This window comes from Thalassophryne amazonica, chromosome 16 (assembly GCF_902500255.1).
Source record: "Thalassophryne amazonica chromosome 16, fThaAma1.1, whole genome shotgun sequence".
Taxonomy (NCBI): Eukaryota; Metazoa; Chordata; class Actinopteri; order Batrachoidiformes; family Batrachoididae; genus Thalassophryne; species Thalassophryne amazonica.
Genome location: NC_047118.1, coordinates 49,410,293 through 49,431,414, shown reverse-complemented (window position 1 = coordinate 49,431,414; position 21,122 = coordinate 49,410,293). Strand labels below are relative to the sequence as shown.

Sequence of the window (21,122 nt, the reverse complement as noted above, 5' to 3'; positions counted from 1 at the left end):
TGGGACTTTTCAAGCATCAATCCCAGTTGAAGCGCTTTCTCCATTCTGAAAATACAAATTGTGTAGCACATTAAACCAAATCCCCCCCCCCCAAACTGTCCAGCATCAGGAATGATACCATATACAACCTCTGGCAAAAATTATGGAATCACCGGCCTCAGAGGATGTTCATTCAGTTGTTTAATTTTGTAGAAAAAAAGCAAATCACAGACATGACACAAAACTAAAGTCATTTCAAATGGCAACTTCTGGCTTTAAGAAACACTATAAGAAATCAGGAAAAAAAATTGTGGCAGTCAGTAACGGTTACTTTTTTAGACCAAGCAGAGGGAAAAAAAATATGGAATCACTCAATTCTGAGGAAAAAATTATGGAATCATGAAAAACAAAAGAACGCTCCAACATATCACTAGTATTTTGTTGCACCACCTCTGGCTTTTATAACAGCTTGCAGTCTCTGAGGCATGGACTTAATGAGTGACAAACAGTACTCTTCATCAATCTGGCTCCAGCTTTCTCTGATTGCTGTTGCCAGATCAGCTTTGCAGGTTGGAGCCTTGTCATGGACCATTTTCTTCAACTTCCACCAAAGATTTTCAATTGGATTAAGATCCGGACTATTTGCAGGCCATGACATTGACCCTATGTGTCTTTTTGCAAGGAATGTTTTCACAGTTTTTGCTCTATGGCAAGATGCATTATCATCTTGAAAAATGATTTCATCATCCCCAAACATCCTTTCAATTGATGGGATAAGAAAAGTGTTCAAAATATCAACGTAAACTTGTGCATTTATTGATGATGTAACGACAGCCATCTCCCCAGTGCCTTTCTGTGACATGCAGCCCCATATCATCAATGACTGTGGAAATTTACATGTTCTCTTCAGGCAGTCATCTTTATAAATCTCATTGGAACGGCACCAAACAAAAGTTCCAGCATCATCACCTTGCCCAATGCAGATTCGAGATTCATCACTGAATGTGACTTTCATCCAGTCATCCACAGTCCACGATTGCTTTTCCTTAGCCCATTGTAACCTTGTTTTTTTCTGTTTAGGTGTTAATGATGGCTTTCGTTTAGCTTTTCTGTATGTAAATCCCATTTCCTTTAGGCGGTTTCTTACAGTTCGGTCACAAATGTTGACTCCAGTTTCCTCACATTCGTTCCTCATTTGTTTTGTTGTGCATTTTCGATTTTTGAGACATATTGCTTTAAGTTTTCTGTCTTGACACTTTGATGTCTTCCTTGGTCTACCAGTATGTTTGCCTTTAACAACCTTCCCATGTTGTTTGTATTTGGTCCAGAGTTTAGACACAGCTGACTGTGAACAACCAACATCTTTTGCAACATTGCGTGATGATTTACCCTCTTTTAAGAGTTTGATAATCCTCTCCTTTGTTTCAACTGACATCTCTCATGTTGGAGCCATGATTCATGTCAGTCCATTTGGTGCAACAGCTCTCCAAGGTGTGATCACTCCTTTTTAGATGCAGACTAACGAGCAGATCTGATTTGATGCAGGTGTTAGTTTTGGGGATGAAAATTTACAGGGTGATTCCATAATTTATTCCTCAGAATTGAGTGAGTCCATATTTTTTTCCCTCTGCTTGGTCTAAAAAAGTAACCGTTACTGACTGCCACAATTTTTTTTCTTGATTTCTTAGTGTTTCTTAAAGCCAGAACGTTGCCATTTGAAATGACTTTAGTTTTGTGTCATGTCTGTGATCTGCTTTTTTTTCTACAAAATTAAACAACAACTGAATGAACATCCTCCAAGGCCGGTGATTCCATAATTATTGCCAGGGGTTGTAGTAAAATGTAGAGGGAAAAAAATCATTCCTAAGGTTGAGTGTATGTCATAGAGGGCGGAAGAGGAAGCAGTGGCACAAGATGGGGGAACCTGGGATATGCAAATGATTTGTTGCATTAATTACACATAAATAAGTCTAAAATATGCCAAAGACCACCCACAGTTCGTAGTTGTCATAGCACATTCCTCTTTGTTATTCAAAAATGGTGTTCCCAAACCATTATATGACTGGGGTTAAAATCTAAAAAAATAAATAAATAAATAATAGGTTTAACACAGAATAGTCATACAGATGTAAAATTCATGTAAAATATACTTATTCTAAACATTACACTTAAAATTCACAACCATTACTTTGAAGACCACCTCCTATCTTTACTGGTGCTTTCATAACTTTTAAGAAACTGAAAGTGCAAAACCTCTTTTCTGGAGCAAAGGTCAATGACCTGACCTACCAGGTCACATATGTCAAAAATTGCTGAAGATGTCTACCTCACTTTAGAAAAATAACTGCTGGATTTAAACCTATCAAATCACAGAGTTGATTATCAGAATTTTCCAAGACATTTTGTTTTGGGCCATTTTCTCAAAACATGTCAGAAAAAAAGATAGGTGATTCTGCACTTTCACCATCGTTATGATATACAGCGAATGTCAAAAGTTGTGTTTCTGAATTAAGGAACACTTAAAAACCCTCAGCAGGCAACTTGAGAAGGTAGTCAGTTTTTAACAGGCACCACAGGACTTTATGGTCATTCAAACTGGATGTGCATTCTAATCTTCTGGACAGAGTGGAGCATCTTAGCTGAACCGATGCAGCAGAGCTTCTCACAAGACTGAATTACTTCATTATTTCAGAAAAACAGCTGGTTTTCTGATTTGCCAAGATATCTTCTTTCAGGGTTGCTGCAGCAGACCCAATAGGGATCTGCATATTGATTTGGCACAAATTTTACACCGGATGTCCTCCTTGACAACTCAACATTACATGGAGAATGGGAACTACTCTTGAACGGGGAACTATTTCCTCTGGATCATGCACACTTGTACACCATGCCACCCTGGATTACCCAGATAAACTTGGCAATTCAGAAAGAGAGGTATTTTTTTCCTCAAGTAAAATAAATGTTTTTTTTGTTTTGTTTTTTGTTTTTGTTGTTATGTTAGTGGGAATTAACATTTTAATTAATGGCCAGCAGTGCACTCTCTTTGAAAAGAAACCTGTTCGTGCAGCATCCACTGCTTTGACAATAAAATGTTTTATTAAGCTTGGGATGGGCAATATGGCAAAAAAAAAAAAAAAAAGATCACATCACCTCCATATTGACTGGTTTGACACAGCAATTTACAAAGGGGAAAATATTGGCTATTAAGACATAAGGAAAGGCCCACAGAACATCACCATTCTTTCTAAAAACTCCATCTGTGCTAAAGTACCTACACATTATATAGCATTTTTAGCAATAAAATTGGCAGATTTTCAATCTTTCTAGCCACACAAGATTCATCAATAAAAGCGGCCACATTTATTTTTGTTGTTCCCTACACAGGGAACAGCTGGGATGATATAAACAACCATCAGGTGCATTCCATTGACTATCAAAGTTTCAGCATGAAAAATGCAATCAACTGCAGACTACAACAATTTAAAGTGCATCCAGAAACTATTCACAGTGCTGCACCTTTTCTTATGTTACAGCCTTGTTCCAAAATGGATGAAATTCCTTTTTTCCCCTGAAAATTCTGCACAAGATACTCCATAATGACAATGTGGAAAAAGTCTTTCTGAGATTTTTAATTTACTGGAGAAAGAAAGAAAGAAAGAAAGAAAAAAACAAGTAATCACATGTACATAATTATTCAAAGCCTTTGCCATGAAGCTAAAAACTGAGCTCAGGTGCACCCCATTTCCACTGATCATCCTTGAGATGTTTCGAGAGCTTAAGCCCCAGTCACACAGCACTAACGAAGGACACCGAAGGCAAAACAAAACAAGAAATCTGGACTTACGCTGACTTTCGAAGACATCATTTAACCATCGTCCAGCTTCATTTCTGTAGCTGGCACTTCATCAGAATTTTCAAACCGTTTAAAAATGTGAACGAATCCTGACGACAACCTCAATTCGTCCATATTCCAATTTGCTTTCTGTCTTGACGGTTCCACATTTGTGTAGATCCCGTACCGTCAGCGTTCCATTTGATTGTCGTTCAACTTAACTATTTCTCTCAAATATTGTTCACAAATCTGTCTAAATCTGTTAATGACCACTTCTCCTTTGCTGAGATAATCCATCCCACCTCACAGGTGTGGCACATCAAGATGCTGATTAAACAGTATGATTATTGCACAGGTGTGCCTTAAGCTGGCCACAATAAAAGGCCACTCTAAAATGTTCAGTTTAATCACACAGCACAATTCCACAGATGTCGCAAGTTTTGAGGGAGCATGCAATTGGAATGCTGACTGCAGGAATGTCCACCAGAGCTGTTGCCTGTGAATTAAATGTTCATTTCTCTACCATAAGCTGTCTCCAAAGTTGTTTCAGAGAATTTGGCAATACATCCAACCTGCCTCACAACTACATACCCCGTGTAATCACACCAGCCCAGAATCTCCACATCAAGCATGTTCACCTCCAACATAGTCTGAGACCAGCAACTCAGACAGCTGCTGCAACAATCAGTTTGCAGATCCAAAGTCTTTCTGCACAAACTGTCAAAAACTGTCCCAAGAACGCTCATCTGCATGCTCGTCATCTTCATCAGGGTCTCAACTTGACTGCAGTTTGACGTTATAACCAAGTGGGCAAATGCTCACATCCGATGGCGTCTAGCTGCTGATCGACTCTATGCGAAGATGTGTTTCACTGTGTGAGGCAAATGATACCGACTCGTTTTCTGATCTCCCCACCCACCCAACCCCAGAAACCCCAATAAAGCAAAATTGCACATTTCAGAGTGGCCTTTTATTGTGTCAAGCCTTTGTGAACAATATTTCAGGAAAAATAGGTCTTTTGTTTATATAGAAAATGTTTTCGATTCCTGAGTTCACTCATGAAAAATTGGAGCAAATACAAAGTGTGGTGTTTATATTTTTGTTCAGTGTATAAGGTCCCACAGTTGACAGTTCATGTCAGAGCACAAACTAAACATGAAGTCAAAGGAACTGTTTGTATACCTCAGAGACAGGAATGTCTCGAGGCACAAATCTGGGGAAGGGCATACAATAGGCATGTGAATCTCATCACTGACAATTCGATACGCACCTTGATACACTAACAGCAATATGATACATATAGAAATACATTATGATATTGACAATACGACGCGATTCACCCCTGGTCCCGATTTGATATGTATTTGATGGTGATTCAATTGTGATACGATGCAATTTGGTGTGATACGATTAGGGATGGGTATTGGTAAGATTTTTTCGATATCGATGACATTATTGATTCCACTTTTCGATCCGAATTCATCCATCATCAACGATTTCATAAATGCTGCCATTGACACAATTTACACTTCGAAGCCAATCAGAAAAAAATCTTACAGATTGCTTGCGGAACTGCTGTGACGTAGCATGGGCACAGAAAGCTAAACATCACGCTACACTACCTACGGATGTTGGTTGCTGCTTGCGTGCTTTGCTCCTTCTATACTGAAGAGCGACACTGGCGGAGTTTTGAACCTCTGTGCCCATGTGACGTCACACATCACTGTTATAGCAGACGGCATGGCCGCCAGCTGGTGTCTTTAAACCAGCCATACAAAAACGTTCGTGACTTTAACATAATTGATCACACATGCCTACAACTTTTCATATGGGCTCTCAATATCATAATATACCAACCCAATCATAAATTATGTTAACTTTTCCATTCCTTAATAAATATGAAATTGATCAATGGATCCTTGATCTCTGGACATAAATAAAAATCAATAAAATCTGTACATGGTCACTGGATCCTTGATGTATACGAGTATGATGGATCCTTGATCTCTGGACAGAAACAAAATTAAAATCTGTAGTTTTTGTCAAAAGCATTTCCTTTCAGGTATTAATGACACAAATGGAGTTCCACAGGCTCTAAGCTGAGCTCTTGCAGCCGGCTGCACTACACATCAGGATGTAATTCATAAAAAAAAAACAAAAAAAAAAAAAAAAACGCAGGACGTCTCATTTTGGGGAAAAACTCCGGTTTTGGTCAGTTGACTCGGTTGACGGCTTTTTGGAGCCATGCATTTTGTCCACAAAATAGAGGATATCATCATTATTATTCCATTACCTGATGGACGATTTCAGTTTACGCACCGGCTGGTGCTCACCCCAGAGAAGCATCGCGTAAAACTCTGGTGTGGAACGGAGCACTATTCTTGTTCTTTCTTCCCCGCAACAAGACAAGAGTCCCAGGTCATGACTTTATCCACCAAAGGTGACTCACGACTGACATCTTTAAATGGCTTTGAGAGGGGGTTAATGAAGAAATTGCAGACTTGCCACTTCAAAGTAGCGAACAGCGGGTCGAAGCGCTGCTTCATTGCTTCAAGCAGACCCGCTGCAGTCTGCAATCAATGAAGAGAAATATTAATTTTCTCAATACACACCCTCAAATACAACGGCTGCGCCAGTGTCCTGAACTGAAGGACCGATAAGTGAAGCGTTAAGCAGAAAACACTATTAATGTCACCATGTTTGTTGTAGCAGAATGTGTCTTTCTGGCATCCGTCTGGGGGATCGATGCAAGCAGGCAGTGAGCAATGCAACACGATTCAACCCCGTCAATTGAATCGATGTACACGCTGAATGAATCAATGCACTCACATTGCGCACGTTTATATCTAGATACCAATTTGTATTGATTAATCTCCATATGCTTAGTATTAGTGCTGGGTTGAAAAGATCGATTCGCTGATTTTAAATTATTTTAATTCCCACAGATCAAGTCATACATCCAAAGATTGATTTTTTTCAAAAATATTAATAATAATAACTAGGACTGCAAGCAGTCATATACGGGCCCTCGTTCTGCGCGACCGACTACCCAGGCCAGTGCGTGCCCTTGTGACCAGATGTGGGCATATGCATACAGGAGCAACCACTCATAACAGTTAAAATTATAAGCAAATCACACAATGCATGAAGGAGTTAGCACATGTTGATGGTTCATCCACTAGGGGGTGCTCAGTGTACAAACAGAGGGGCCAGGTGTGTTCAGGGGCCAACCATGATTACACATGTGAAGTTTCAAGTCAATCAGGCAAAGCATGAAGGAGTTATAATGACTTGTTTGTTCCATGGCAAAGGGTCAAAATGGCGACGCCATAGCGGCCACACCCTTCAACATAGAGAAAAGCTTTCGATAACTTTTGGTCAGTATAATCTCTGGATGCCGTGAAACAAATTTGAAGTGCATTGGACAAAATCCCTAGCAGGAGTTCGTTCAAACACAATGTGTGGAAATCATGGCAAAATGACAAGAAAATTCAAAACGGCTGACTTCCTGTTTGGAGTAGACCAATAGTGCAAGAGACTTTTTTGTACGTCTATGCAAGTCACACATGTGTACCAAGTTTTATCTCCCTACTCCAAAAAAAACCCTATGGGAGGGTTTTTTTGAAAGGTTCAAGGGGGTGCTATTGAGGCATTTTGCCCCGCCCATGGGCGACGCCCCTATGAATTATAAGAGGTTGTCATGCTTGACCTGTGTATCAATTTTCATGATGATATGACAAAATTAAAGCCGTCAAAAGAAGAATGTAATTTCATGGCGAATGGGCAATATTCGGCACGCCGCCACACGGACGCCGTTACTCGTAACTTCATGGCGTTCATCGCTTACGTTCATCAACTTGTTCTGCATGTTGTAGAAGTGGAATGAAGTTGATTGGGTTAACTATGTGACATCAGGACCTGTTAAAGTAAAAATAGGACATTTCCTGTTACCACCGGGGGGCGCTATGGTGTAGGTGAGATGTTAATATATGCAGACGTTCAGGGCGGAGCCCTCATCATGTCCAGCAACTTTGATGGATCTACGACTAAGTATGTGGGCGTGACAGCCGTTCGAAGTGTAACGGCGTGCTCCGAAAAGCTCACCAAAGTTTGACGAACCCTAGCAGCCACGCCGTTTGAACTAATTACATTCTTTTGATAACTTTTGATCACCATGGGGTCATGATGATGTTGACCAAATTTGAAGACAATTGGATGAAATCCCTAGGACGAGTTCGTTCAAATGTAAGTAGTGGAAATGGCCAAAAATGGCAAAAATCAGCTCAAAATAAAAGTAAGTCCCTTCGGCCGCTCCCTTGTTTGCACTCGGGGTCGCCACAGCAAAATCCAAGGTGGATCTGCATGTTGAATTGGCACAGGTTTTACACCAGATGCCCTTCCTGACACAACTCCACATTACATGGAGAAATGTGACAGGGGTGGGATTTGAACTCGGAACCTTCTGCACTGAAACCAAGCGCATTAACCACTTGGCCACCACCCCTGAGCTCAAAATCTAAACTTAAAATCAAAATGGCTGACTTCCTGTCGACATTTCATCATGACGGTAAGACTTTTTTGTGCGTCCCGGCATGCTAAATGTATGTACTGAATTTCGTGAGGCTGCAATGAAAAAAACGCCAATGCGGAGGGGTTTTTGAAAAATTTCTAGGGGGCACTATTTCGCCATTTCGCTGCGACCATGTGTGACACCCCCAAAATATCGAATTTCGGATCCGGCCGGATGACTATGCAAAGTTTGGTGAGTTTTTGAGCATGGGAACAGGCTGAAATTTCGATTTCAAGAGTGAGAATAATAATAATAATTATTAATAATAATAATAAACAGCGCAATTACAATAGGGTCCTTGTAGGACGTTGTCCTACTCGGGCCCTAATTATATGTACTTCTCGCCAGTGTTCTAACAGCATGCCTGAAAAAATTACACTGCAGTTGGGCCGTTGTGCTGTTTCAAGGGTTTATAACAGGAAAAATTTAATTCTCTACATTGATTGTGGACCCGCTGGTTCTGATTTAGAAGCAGCAGGTACACAATTTATTCATCAACCTCTTTCAAAGCCATTTAATGATGTTAATTATGACGACCGAGACTGTTGTTGCAGGCAAGAAAAGAGAATTGCCCGCCATTTAATTCACACAGTGTTGTTTTTCCCCCATTCCTCCTAACGTGCCATTTCCGTGGGACGGCGCACGAAGGTTTGCTAGTGTGTACTGTGGGAGCCGTGTTCTCCTGCTGCAGCAAGTGCTGCAGGCGTGAGTTTTGCAGGGGAGACCGGGACAGTTATTCCTCAGGAAATAATTTTACATTTCTAACTCTCTGAAACACTATTGCCTGCATTTTCAGGGTTAAATTTTGTGAAGTAATATTAATATGTTGCATAACTAGACAATCATGTAACAGCTCAAAAAACGGTTTTAATAACACCAAACCCAAATCGATATTGAATCAGACTGAATTGAATCAAAATAATCTATTCAGAATCTTAAGAATCGGAATCAAATTGATTCTTGAAATTTATTTGATACCCAGGACAGTACACAAACATTTGTGCTGCTTTGCAATCCACCAATTAGTAAAAGGCACATGGCAGCCCACCTGGAATTTGCCAAAAGGCCCTGACTTTTGGCAAAGGACTTTCAGACCACGAAAAACACAGCTCTCTGGTCTTAATGAAACAAAGATTGAACTCTCTGGCGTGAATGCCAGACATCATGTTTGGAGGAAACCAGGCACCATCCCTACAGTGAAGCATGGTGGTGGCACCATCAAGCTCTTTGAGATGTTTTTCAGTGGCATGAACTAGGAGACCAGTCAGAACTGAGGAAAAGATAAATGCAGCAATGTACAGAAACATCCTGGATGAAAACCTGCTCCAGAGTGCTCTTGACCTCAGACTAGGGCAATGGTTCCTCTTTCAGCAGGAAAATGACCCTAAGAACAAGCCAAAATATCAAAGGAGTGGCTTCAGGACAGCTCTGTGAATGTTCTTGAGTGGCCCAGCCAGAGCCCAGGCCCAAATCCGATTGAACATCTCTGGAGAGATATGAAAATGGCTGTGCACCGACACTCCCTATCCAACCTGATGGAGCTTGAGAGGTGCTGCAAAGAGGAATGGGGAAAACTGCCCAAAGATCACATTTAAGAAGAACTGAGGCTGTAATTGTTGCCAAAGGTGCATCAACAAAGTATTGAGCAAAGGGTGTGAATACTTACCTTATGAATGTGTGATTTCTTATTTTTTTAATAAATTTACAAAATTTAAAAAAAAAAAAATCATGTCATTATGGGGTGTCGGAAGTAGAATTTGGAGGGGTAAACTTTATTTACTCCATTTTAGAATAAGGCTATAACAAAATGTGGAAAAAGTGAAGTACTGCTTTCTGGATGCACTGTATACAACAATGGAAGCAGGGGCACCAAGACATTTCATCATAAAAAAATATCCTGTATCATTACATCCACAATGCATAACTTGAAATCATAAGTTTTATGGACAAATGATTACTTTATGAATGTAAATAATGAATCTGACATTTATACTGTCTTTTCAGTTTTTCATTTCAAATTGTTTTCTTTTGGCAAAGACTGCCAACTTTACTGCACAACTCTACAACTGTCAAAATTTAGAAAAATCTACCGTGAAAACTTTTGATTGATACTTTAAATATCAGTGTGCCACTGTCTAAAATATTGGATCTGAATTACATTTGATTTAAAGTATGGCAACTTAGCAAACCCTCACCAGTTAGCCGGTGTCAACATCGTGCCCTTACCTGGACCGTCTGATGCTGAAGGCGCAGGTGAATTCAGTTTGGGTCGCTTCGCACTGGAGGGTCCAATATCCAACAGATTGTCAGCCATCCTGGTGGCCAATTATGATGGAAGGATGATGCAAGAAGAAAAAAAAAGTCGGATCGGTCTATCTGGTCAGACAGTGGCGTGTAATAAGTAGCAATAAAAAGAAAAATTTTAAGTGTTTTGTGGCAGACTGGCGAAATGCTGCCTAATGAAATAAATGCTTCAAAAGAAAGGCAACAGCGCCACGCTCCGCCGCCGAAGATCAACCCATGATAATCCAACACCCAACACCCACATAATTATCCTCAATAATTCGGTCCAAATATTATTTTAGCGCAAGAAAAAATAAATAAAAATGAACTACAAATTTTCCCACGAAGCGTCAATAAATCCCTTTTTCCGCAGCGCGCAGGCTTTACGTCTACACAAAGTCATTTTTTTCGCAGTCGAAACGAACAGTCATAAAATCTAATTTGGCGCTAAATAAAAAAACAAAATTCGACAAATATTTCCTATGAAGTGGATTTTTTTTTCCGTCGCTGTCTCCCGAAAACTCCAGCGGTTCGAGAGGGTGAGCAACGGCGCCCTGTAAAAGGGAAATCAAATATACAGGGGGCTTCGGAGACGACAACAAAATAAACCCACATAACCTTCACATATTTCTATTAATTCTCTTCGTACGAATCACCACTTCGGTTCTGTGCACGAAAAAAGCCGTTTGAACTCGGTCTGGGTCGCTCCGATCGGTTTTTAAAAGTAATACAGCCACCGAAATCCCGATTCTGAGCCGCGTCAAGATGGCGGCTGTTGATTCCTTCGATACAAAAAAAAAAAAAAAACTTTCAGCAACACCGAGGGGGAGGAGGGGGAGGTGTCACTACTGACGGCTTCACGTGAACTCGTGCGGCACCATGTGGCCATGCAATAACATTACACTTAGTTTTCACTATTTCTGCCGATTGTCTTTATTGTACAGTCCTGGAAGAAATTCCTGCTCAAAAAAAAAGAAAAAAAAAAAGAGCGAGATTGCTTGTTCATACCTGATTTTTTTTTTTTTATTTGTTTGAAGGCAGGTTGTTTCATAAAAAGTGATTGGCATTTTAAGGAAACTGGAGAGATTTTTTTCTTGAGATAGAGAAATGTTTATTAAATTTTGATGGCAATCCAGGAATGGTTAAAAAAGCATTTAAACAATTAGCAACCCCTTTACAGGCGCGCGCGTGTGTGGAGGGAGCTTCCGCATGCACACGCTGTGATCATTATAATAAGCAATATATTTTCCTGTAACCTTTTCCAATAATGTTCTTGCTTCATGACGTCACAAAACTCCAACCATTCCACTTTATCAGTTGGTTGAGGTGATCATGGCTTTCCAAAATTTACTCAACACAACTTTTTTTTTTTTTTTTTTGCGCTTTCCCATTTCTTAAAAAAAAAACAAAACACTGCATCCAGATGACTGCAGTGCATCACCACTGCCAGCTAATTTTTCGATTTCACTTCTCGTCATTGAGGAAAGCATTAGTGCAGACAGAAATCTGTGCTCCAATATCTTTTCTTGTTCCTCAGTAATGTTCAATAATGTACTTTAGGTATATGTATTACAGACATATTAATGACCTATGAATTGACCCTATCATGACCTGTGTTGTAAGACTGAGTTTATCCACCAAGTGTAACTGAAATTTCTCTTTGTATGCTGAAAATACTGCATGTCTACAGACAAACAAACAGGCAGACAAACATGACCATTACAAAAGCTGTTTCCACTTTGTAGTGCTGCTAATAAAATGCTCCCCCTATCTGAGGAAAGCTCCATATAGGGGTTGGGAGAGGGGCAAATTAATACATACATTGTAGGAGAAACTACATTTGGAACAAAATAAACAAATTTAAGTGGGGGAAAAAACATCTAAAAAAGAAATTACATTTTTACAAAATACTTGAAAGAATCTACAATGCAAAAATATGTACAACTGCCTAAACTTTTTTTAAAATACATTTTTTTCATATGTATTTGTTGTTGATACTGCAACAGTTCCAAGCAAATAGACATGTGGAAGTAACTTAAGTGCTTGTAGGTTAGTGAAATGGGATGGTCAATATAAAAGCTGAAGTGACTGGCAAAGTGAAAGCACAAGTGTAATGAGGAATTTCAGCAAAACAATGTCAAAGAAAGTGAAACCATTGTGTATATTTGCACTGATTTAGAAACAAACCCTTAAGCGGGAATTCTGGGGTCATCATTTACCCTATATCATGCTAAGTATGGTGATGATCTGATGAGGATCCTGAGAGGATTAATGGAGTAAACTTTTTGTGGTGTATTATACTGTATGGTGTAACAATTTCCTTTAATCTATCATATGTACATTACAGCAGGAAATAGAATCCAATATAGGACAAGAGAAATGTTTTTATTCAGACCTACTTTCTGAATTCTTACAAGAATATTGACACAATAATACCAAACTTCCCCAGGACCGGATCCCGGATAAGTGGCTGAAGATGACTGAGTGAGTATCAAACTTATTATGAAATGCTGAAATGGTAACACAATGGTAATGCATTAATTATGCATAAGTATTCTAATAACTATGCTATGTTGTAATTGGTCTTAGAAATTGCATTACGGAAAAAAGTGTTTAGTTAATTTTTTTTTTTTTTTTTTAGTTGTTTTAGCACAAGTTTCAGTACAAGTTTAACTGATTTTGTGCATTGTCCCACCTCAGGATGACCATTATTGCAACCAGCCTGTAACATGAAGACAAAACAATACTTCAAACAAGTGTATAGAAACAAGACTGAAAAGCGCAAAATGAGACGACAACTATATCAAGGTTTTGTAGACATGTAACTAAAAAGTAGGAAGATTATGATGCAGCAGTTAAGTGTATAGCTACAGCAGGTTGTCTTGAAAAACTGAGACCAACAGTACAAGAAGACAACACATCAGGGAAACCAAGATTCCCTTTTATGAATTACTTGAAGGAATTACTTTCATAGAGACGATTGGAAAAAAATGGAAGACAGCAACAGCTTTTCAAGTGTTTCAAACCTGTCATATTGACAAAAATATTCTGGCCGCATCAAACCACATTTGTTCTTGTAGCTAATTTGAGTGTTTGTCAATTTTTCCATTCTACTAGTCATGACTGGGGAAGCACTCATTTTACTTTTTCTTATTCTTTTTGTAACAATACGTTAGAAAGTCTCAAAGTCCACTGTAATCAAAAGTCAAACATAATTGTTTTGGTTTTCTTGGGTTATGAAGCTCATACCCAAAAGCAAAAATCAACCAAATATGAACCACACAACATTTCCCAGCAATGGATTTTATTAACTTTTACCTTTATTTGCATTCCTATTAACATGCTATATACAAAATACATTTCTAAAGAAAGCAACAATTCAGTGTATGTTGGCTATAGCAGGCTATTGAAATATGCCTACCAACAGGCATGTAGAAGTGTCGCCCATATTATTTGCTAACAGACTTTTAAAAAATAGTCAAGGATATCATACTTTTGAGATGATAGGTTTGGACTCAATGTCCATTTCACATTCTTGTAAAGTTTTAAAGCATCCCTTTCATACAGTTTCACACACTCACACATTTTACAAACATGCAGGCAAACAGAGCACACAACTACTAATCCGATATGGCTAAAATTACTCAGATCTATTTTAACACTGTGTTAACATGCGGACATACAAATAATAGAAAAGGCTCATACTATACATTACAAAGGTATACTGTACAGAAAAACTGAGTCCCTTGTGCAAATGTGTATCAGCAGTTACTTATAAATGACCCTTTGTTTTAATGTGAAAAAATGAATGCTATCAAGGGTGTTTTCATACATAATCACCATTTACTGAACTAAGTGGGGAGAACACCCAAAAACAGGAAAGGAAAAAAACACCAATGAGATGGCAATGGCACTCTTTGGCATCAGCATTTCTCAATGTGATATTCTTTTCTCTTTTTTTATTTTTCAGAATGTCACATCTCAATAAAATAAACCAGGTCAGTTTCTATCAATCGAGTCCAGATGGGCACTTTTATCTAAACTCAAAATAAATAAATACAACACAGTTGTTTTCATTCTCATTTTAATGAGTCAAAGATCTAATATTTCTTCTATGCACACAAAAGGCTAATTTCTCTTAAATTTTGTTCACAAATTTCTCAAAATCCATGTTCATGAACACTTCACCTTTACCAAACTAATCCATCCCCCTGGGAGGTGTGGCAAATATCAAGATGCTGATTAAACAGCATAATTATTGCATGTGTGTCTTGTACTGGTCACATGAAAAGCTCACTCTGAAATGTGCAGTTTCGTCACACAACACAATGTTACGAGTGTCATATGTTTTAAGGGAGCATGCCGACTGCAGCAATGTCCCGAGTTGTTGAAGTGAACTGAATGTTCATTTCATGACCATAAATCACCTCCAATGTCATTTCCAACCAGTCTCACAACTGCAGTTCACGTGTAACCATGGCAATCCAGGACCACCACATCCACCTTCTTCCCCCACAAAATCAACTGCAAATTTTAGAGTGGCCTTTCACTGTAAGTCCTATGTTGTTGTCTGTGCAATAATTATACAGTTTTATCAGCATCTTGACATGTCACACCAGCCAGGTTAATGGATATTCTTGACAAAGGTAAAGTGCTCATCAACATGGATTTGAACAAATCTGTGAACAAATTTCAAGGGAAACAAACCGTTTATGTGCCTAGAAGTCTTAGATCTTTTACTTCAACTCATGAAAAATGGGAACAAAAATAGAAATGTTGCATTTGTATTTTGTTGCATATAATTTACCTTGTTTATATTAATTGCAATAATAAACCATAACATGACCGCTCTTTATGGCTCAATACATGCAAAACATAATAAATAAAAATAAAACACAAAAAAAAACAAAAACCTTAAATTACCAAGCAATAATGCGATGTAGCTGATGCACTTTCCTGACAAGTATAATGAGCTCTATAATCCTTAAAGAGAGCAAAAATTGACTCATCCAAGTGGCCCTTTATTGAAGTATAACACAGCATAGGGCTCATACCAGCATTGTGTGCTCCTAAGCATGTGTTTTTCCCTTTAATTATATTTGAATGATATTATTGCATTAAAAATCCATCTGAGAAAAAAGCACATAACCTAACCAAAAAAAAAAAAGAAAAAAGAAAATAGCAATCAGGCCAGTCTGACTACAATGTTTGGTATGATGACACAGACTTGGTTATTTAAGGCACATATCAAACATTATTGTCTTGAGAAAGTGAAAAATAAATCAATGACTGGCTTATATGTAAATGAAGTGGCTTTTAAGAAATATTCAATGTCTTCATAAATAAATGTGAACTGATAGTGAGCAGCACTGGATGCGGAAAGGCACAAGCTACCAGAATGCCACACCAAGAAGCCTAAATACATCTAACAGGTTCTGACATTTATTTTAATTTAAAAAAATGAAGGCCTTTTTACTGGATCACATTCAGCCCACATAATGATGGTAAGTTATAATACAGTACAATTCAACTCATTTAAACACATCTACTACTACTTTTTGCCACTGAACACACAGGACACGCAAAGGAAAAAGCAAAAGAGAAAATGTGAGTCAAGACAAACGCACAAACTGTAAACCTGAACAAGTTGTCAGAAACTCAAAAGAATTAATGTAAATGATAACTTCAAAATTTTGATATTTCTCTACTTAACTTAAATGTTAGAACTTAAATATTTAAACTCTAACAACATGTTATTGTTGAGTACATAAACATAAATCTTTTTGAAGTAATCAGTTTGGAAGTGGATGGGCATGTTTTATTTACCAGTATTTATTTGTTTATTTACTTAGATAACAAAGGTCCAAGTCTTTATGGTCCATGTGCTTCCTGTCTGCCTGTATGGTGTGAGACACAGCAAGACAGATGTACACGGTGTAAACACCAACGAGTTGGCAGAACTCAAAATAATGTGATTACATCAAAAGGTTACGTACTTCAAATAAGAAGTTATTAGAACTTGGATAATCAAATATATCTTTTGATTGTAGCTAAAATAAAAAATGCTGCATAAATTAAAGTACATGAGATACAAAAACACAACATTCAAATAATCCTAAAGGCAGAACTGTAGATCAACAATGAGTACACTGTTCCTTCTCTGAAGTGGGACTTGAGCATTTTGGAGTGAATTTTTCCAATTTTTCCTGGATATGCAGGAGTACTTCCAACTTCCCACTTTCAGCACAACATGCTTTACCAGTTGCACCAATGTCCCAATGCAGTGTTTTCAATGTTGCACGTGGTGTGTTTGGAGGTGCGGCGCCTCATTGTTGAGGACCCCAGCGGATGGAGAAGACCAGGGACACGCCCACATTTCACCTGGCTGCAGCAGATAGATAGAGGCTAATAGTTAGAGGTGGGGATGGACAGATTTCTACCTGGGTTGTTGCCATCTAGGACCCACAGTGTATGGTGGTTCTGTAGTGTGGTGGAGATGGCACTGCAAGAGGACACGCCCCCAAAACTGACCTCATTTATTACCGTGCACATTGGCGAAGCGGTGATAACACACGTGTGCATGCACATATGTATGTGTGTGTGTGTGTGTGTGTGTGGACAAAATAACTCAAAAATGGCTAGATGGAGTTCCTTCATACTTAGTGAGATCACTACATGAATAGATATCTAGAGGGTATTAGACCTTGGAGTAGTTTGGTCAAAGGTCAAGGTCTAAGTCAAGGAAAATATGGTCTGTAAAACACTTTTATTTGTTGTAATATGTCTTAGCAACCAAGAAGCCTAGATGGGTGAAACTTGGTGGGAATATTACTTGGATATGTACCGAGAGGTGATTACATTTTGGAGTAGTTTGAACAAAGGTCAATGGACAAGGTAAAGAAAAACATGGTTTGAAAAAGCATCTTTTTTTTGTATAACAACTAAAAGGCCTAGATGGATGATCTCAAGCATGTATCAATCAGCAAAAATATTTGTGATTGGTTAGTATGAATGACTCATAATGAAGTCACACACAAGTCATATGACTTCATCATATGACTTGTGTATAACAATATGACTATTTACTTGTACATTCATACTGTGTTGTGTAAAGCGTACAGGTTATACACCAGCCCTTTGATGCCTTTTCATTTATTGAGCTGGACTAAAGATATACTAAATCAGGAATTTCAAATATTTGAGTTTTAATAACTTATTTCTAAGTACGTAAACTTAGGGACAATTCAAGTATTCTGTTACATCACTTTTTTTTTCCTGCCAGCTTTTTCTTGTTTACAAGTGCAGTTAATGCAGCTTGATTTCCTCAGTCTGCTGAAATAGCATCAATTATTGAAGATCAAAGATAAAAGCAGTCATATGAAAGACATTGTTACAATAAACACAATAAGACATCATTTACTCGTACTTTGATTTGTGTCATTTCATTTTGATTATTCCACCACATTTGAAACATGCCCTCAACATTTCTGTAATCAGTTTGACTGACAGTAAAGACCCTCCGCAGGTATGGCAGTACTTTGATGTACTCTTTGAAATATCCTTCAGCATTAAATATATTCTGAGCTCCCGCTCAAGCATTGATGTGGATTGGGGGGGGGGGGGGGGGGGGGGGGGGGGGGGGCAACTACTGTCATGCTGATTAGCTGAGACCATCATGACTCCAACATGAGGCAATACAAAAACTGTAACCAGGGCCAAAGGAAAAAGCTGCCACATCAGCAACAAGACTGTTTGTTTTCTCTTCCTCCCAACTGCGTTCCAGACCTCTTTCTCAAACTGCACTTTCACCCATTCCTTGGGGTAGCTCAGATCCCCCTTCATTACATTATTATATTTTATCCATATAAAAAACCCAATATGCAGCAATACCGCCTCTGTGCTCCTACAGTGATTAGTCTTTCTGTGGCTTTGATTTTTAGATTTCTTAACCAGAATGTGGAACCAGGCTTGATTTTAGGGTAGACTCTTGTATTTCACAATGCATATGTGCATCTTCCTCATGTTTCAGTTTCATGACATTGTAGCACTTTCCAAGGTCGGGCTTGCTGAGCCCACGTCTGGAACAACAAAAGAGGAAATAGGTTGCAAATAGAGAACTAGTAAAGTTGCAGTAAAACCAATGTTTTTTCCTTCAAAATTTGGCCAAATTACAAACTCATCAGTGGTTGGTTGCACAACCCCTGCTGGATGATGTTGGAAATGGTTCCATATGGGTTTTCAAGTGCTTGTACTTGGGGTTGACTAAAACAGCTTGTTGTCATGGAAAGGATCAAATTATACAAATAAACTGGGGACAGTTTGGCATTTTTCTCATATTGTGATCCATCCTGTCATTGTTATGTTCACACAACCAGCACAGGGAGGGCAGAGTTATATAATCGCTACTGTCCAAACTGTTCGTTTGTCTCTGATCAACAAATGCGCAAAAGGAGTGAATGTAATTACAGCAAAATTCTGTGCATAAATGGTCCTGGTGTGGAGTACAAGCTGATCAGTTCTTAGTGGTGATCATCTTCCGCCTCAATTGTCTTTATCTGTTTGTAATGTTGCATTAATCTCTTTAACATGCTTGCTGTGTGATATCACAATAAGCCAGATAGCCGTCTAGCCTTCTATGTTGGTTGGCAACAGTATTATTGTGGCCAATATTAGCCCCCAAAAGGTATGAACTGTGAGTGGCCTTCTTGTTGTCAGGTCTTTACTATCTATTGATGAAATAGTGTGATGAACAAACTAATTTTCCTTTTTACTGACACCACTGCACAGCTGTTCAGTCAATGGTCTGTCCAGTGTCAAAGTCAAAAGGTTTCAATTTTGGTTGGCAACACCCTTCACTTGTTCGGCATTGAACATGGGGATATTAGTGAGCCCAACAGCCTTCCTGATGAGTAGGCCACGGCCTTAACCCTTGGAATGGAGCCTTACTACACTGCACAAATTACATCTTTCATTGATCTACCCACACATTTAGCATCTCACATCTATTGATCGGCCAAACAAATAGTGATGAGTAAAACCATAAGAACATTTATGCAGGCCACAAGGCCCATCAAGACTGTGCTTTCCCTGGATACCATAGCGGGTTGGTGGATGAGAGTCTAGAACTCCCCTAGAAGAGATGCCATCCATTGCAGGTTACTTCCTCAGCCAAGGTCTGTACCCATTCACCAATGGGTGAATTAGGACAATGCAGATGAAGTGTCTTGTCCAAGACCAAACCTGGGATCAAACTCCAACCTATTGGTTGTCCCACTCATAACCCACAGAGCTACCTGGTAGAGAACAATGAAAACATGAAATATCAGGAAAATATATCTCTGGACTACACCTTGATGTGTTCCAGTAGCTCTTGGTCCTGTTCCACTGGTTGGCGAGATGGAACACACCTAAATTTTGCTTTAATTATGTGTGGATAGAGCAGGCAGAGATGGAAAATGTGCAGCATGAGATATCCAAGGAGCAGAATTAGGAACAACCATGTGTTAAGAGCACTTAAAAGATATATGAAGAAAAACAATCGAGAATAAATGTGTTACTGATCACCAAGTCAGTCAATGGGAGATGACAGAAGAAAGGTCGGACTGTCATCTGATCTTACGGTTTCCTCCTGCCTGTTACACTCTTTAGTGGTCCCCCCATTGACTGAACTGATCAGCTAATGATTTTAAGACCAAAAACATCCTTCAGACTGCCTGACATAGAGAAAAGGCTTTTGGGTTTTCCAATCCACTGAGTCTACTGTGGGGTCAGACTATATGCACAGCATTTCTTTAAATGCCAAATGGCAGATGTTTAAAGGGTAGAGGACCATGATACAAGTACAATTATAGCAAAACCTTAAAGTCTAGTGAACTCGCCAGCATAAAACTCATATTCACCTTTGTATTTGTCCTCAACGTCTTTAGGAGACGTTGATGTGGTATTTTGAGGGGTATGCTGCTGGACTGAAGAAGAGACGATGGGCTGTTTATCCACAGGAGGAGGAAGAGGTCCTTCTCGAGTGGCAACAGATGTCAGGCCACTATGAGAAAAAGAGCGCATTGCATGAGAAGCCTCTGTAAAGGGACATCTTTCAAACTGTGCTGTTTCTTTGTCATGACCAAGCCCCGTGTTGGTAGAGGAACATGTACTCATACTGGGAACCATAGTATAGGTACTACTTGCAGTCATGCTGGTGGTGGGCACCATAGTAGCAAGCTCATCAGTGGGTGAACGGCCATGCTACCATCCACTTGTGCTCGTATCTCCGGAGAGACCGAAAGCTGGTGTTGAGGCACAGTGCCCGCTATCCGCTGCTCTTAGGATAAGGAAAGGTCTTCATCTGACCTTTGCCTTTGACATTACTGTGCCACGGTAATCAAACTCATATTCCATGCCACTGAGCACGCAATAGCTCTCCTCACTCACTTGGACACGACACTCTACAACCTGTGGTAT

At 39.1% G+C, this 21,122-nt stretch overlaps 1 protein-coding gene and 1 long non-coding RNA gene across 2 annotated transcripts in view; one reads left to right on the top strand and one right to left on the bottom strand.

Moving 5' to 3' along the window:
- crebbpb (CREB binding protein b) overlaps window positions 1–11,463 on the bottom strand; it is a 144,525-nt gene extending 133,062 nt beyond the window's left edge. Inside the window, 1 exon segment of the mRNA XM_034190327.1 lies at window positions 10,608–11,463. Within this exon segment, the coding sequence (XP_034046218.1) occupies window positions 10,608–10,695 (88 nt within the window). The 5' untranslated portion in view covers window positions 10,696–11,463.
- On the top strand, window positions 1,944–15,796 carry LOC117527823. The gene is made up of 3 exons (XR_004565610.1): window positions 1,944–2,081; window positions 10,201–10,204; window positions 15,254–15,796. It is a non-coding gene; the product is annotated as an uncharacterized LOC117527823 (long non-coding RNA).
- The last annotated feature ends 5,326 nt before the right edge of the window (window positions 15,797–21,122 follow it).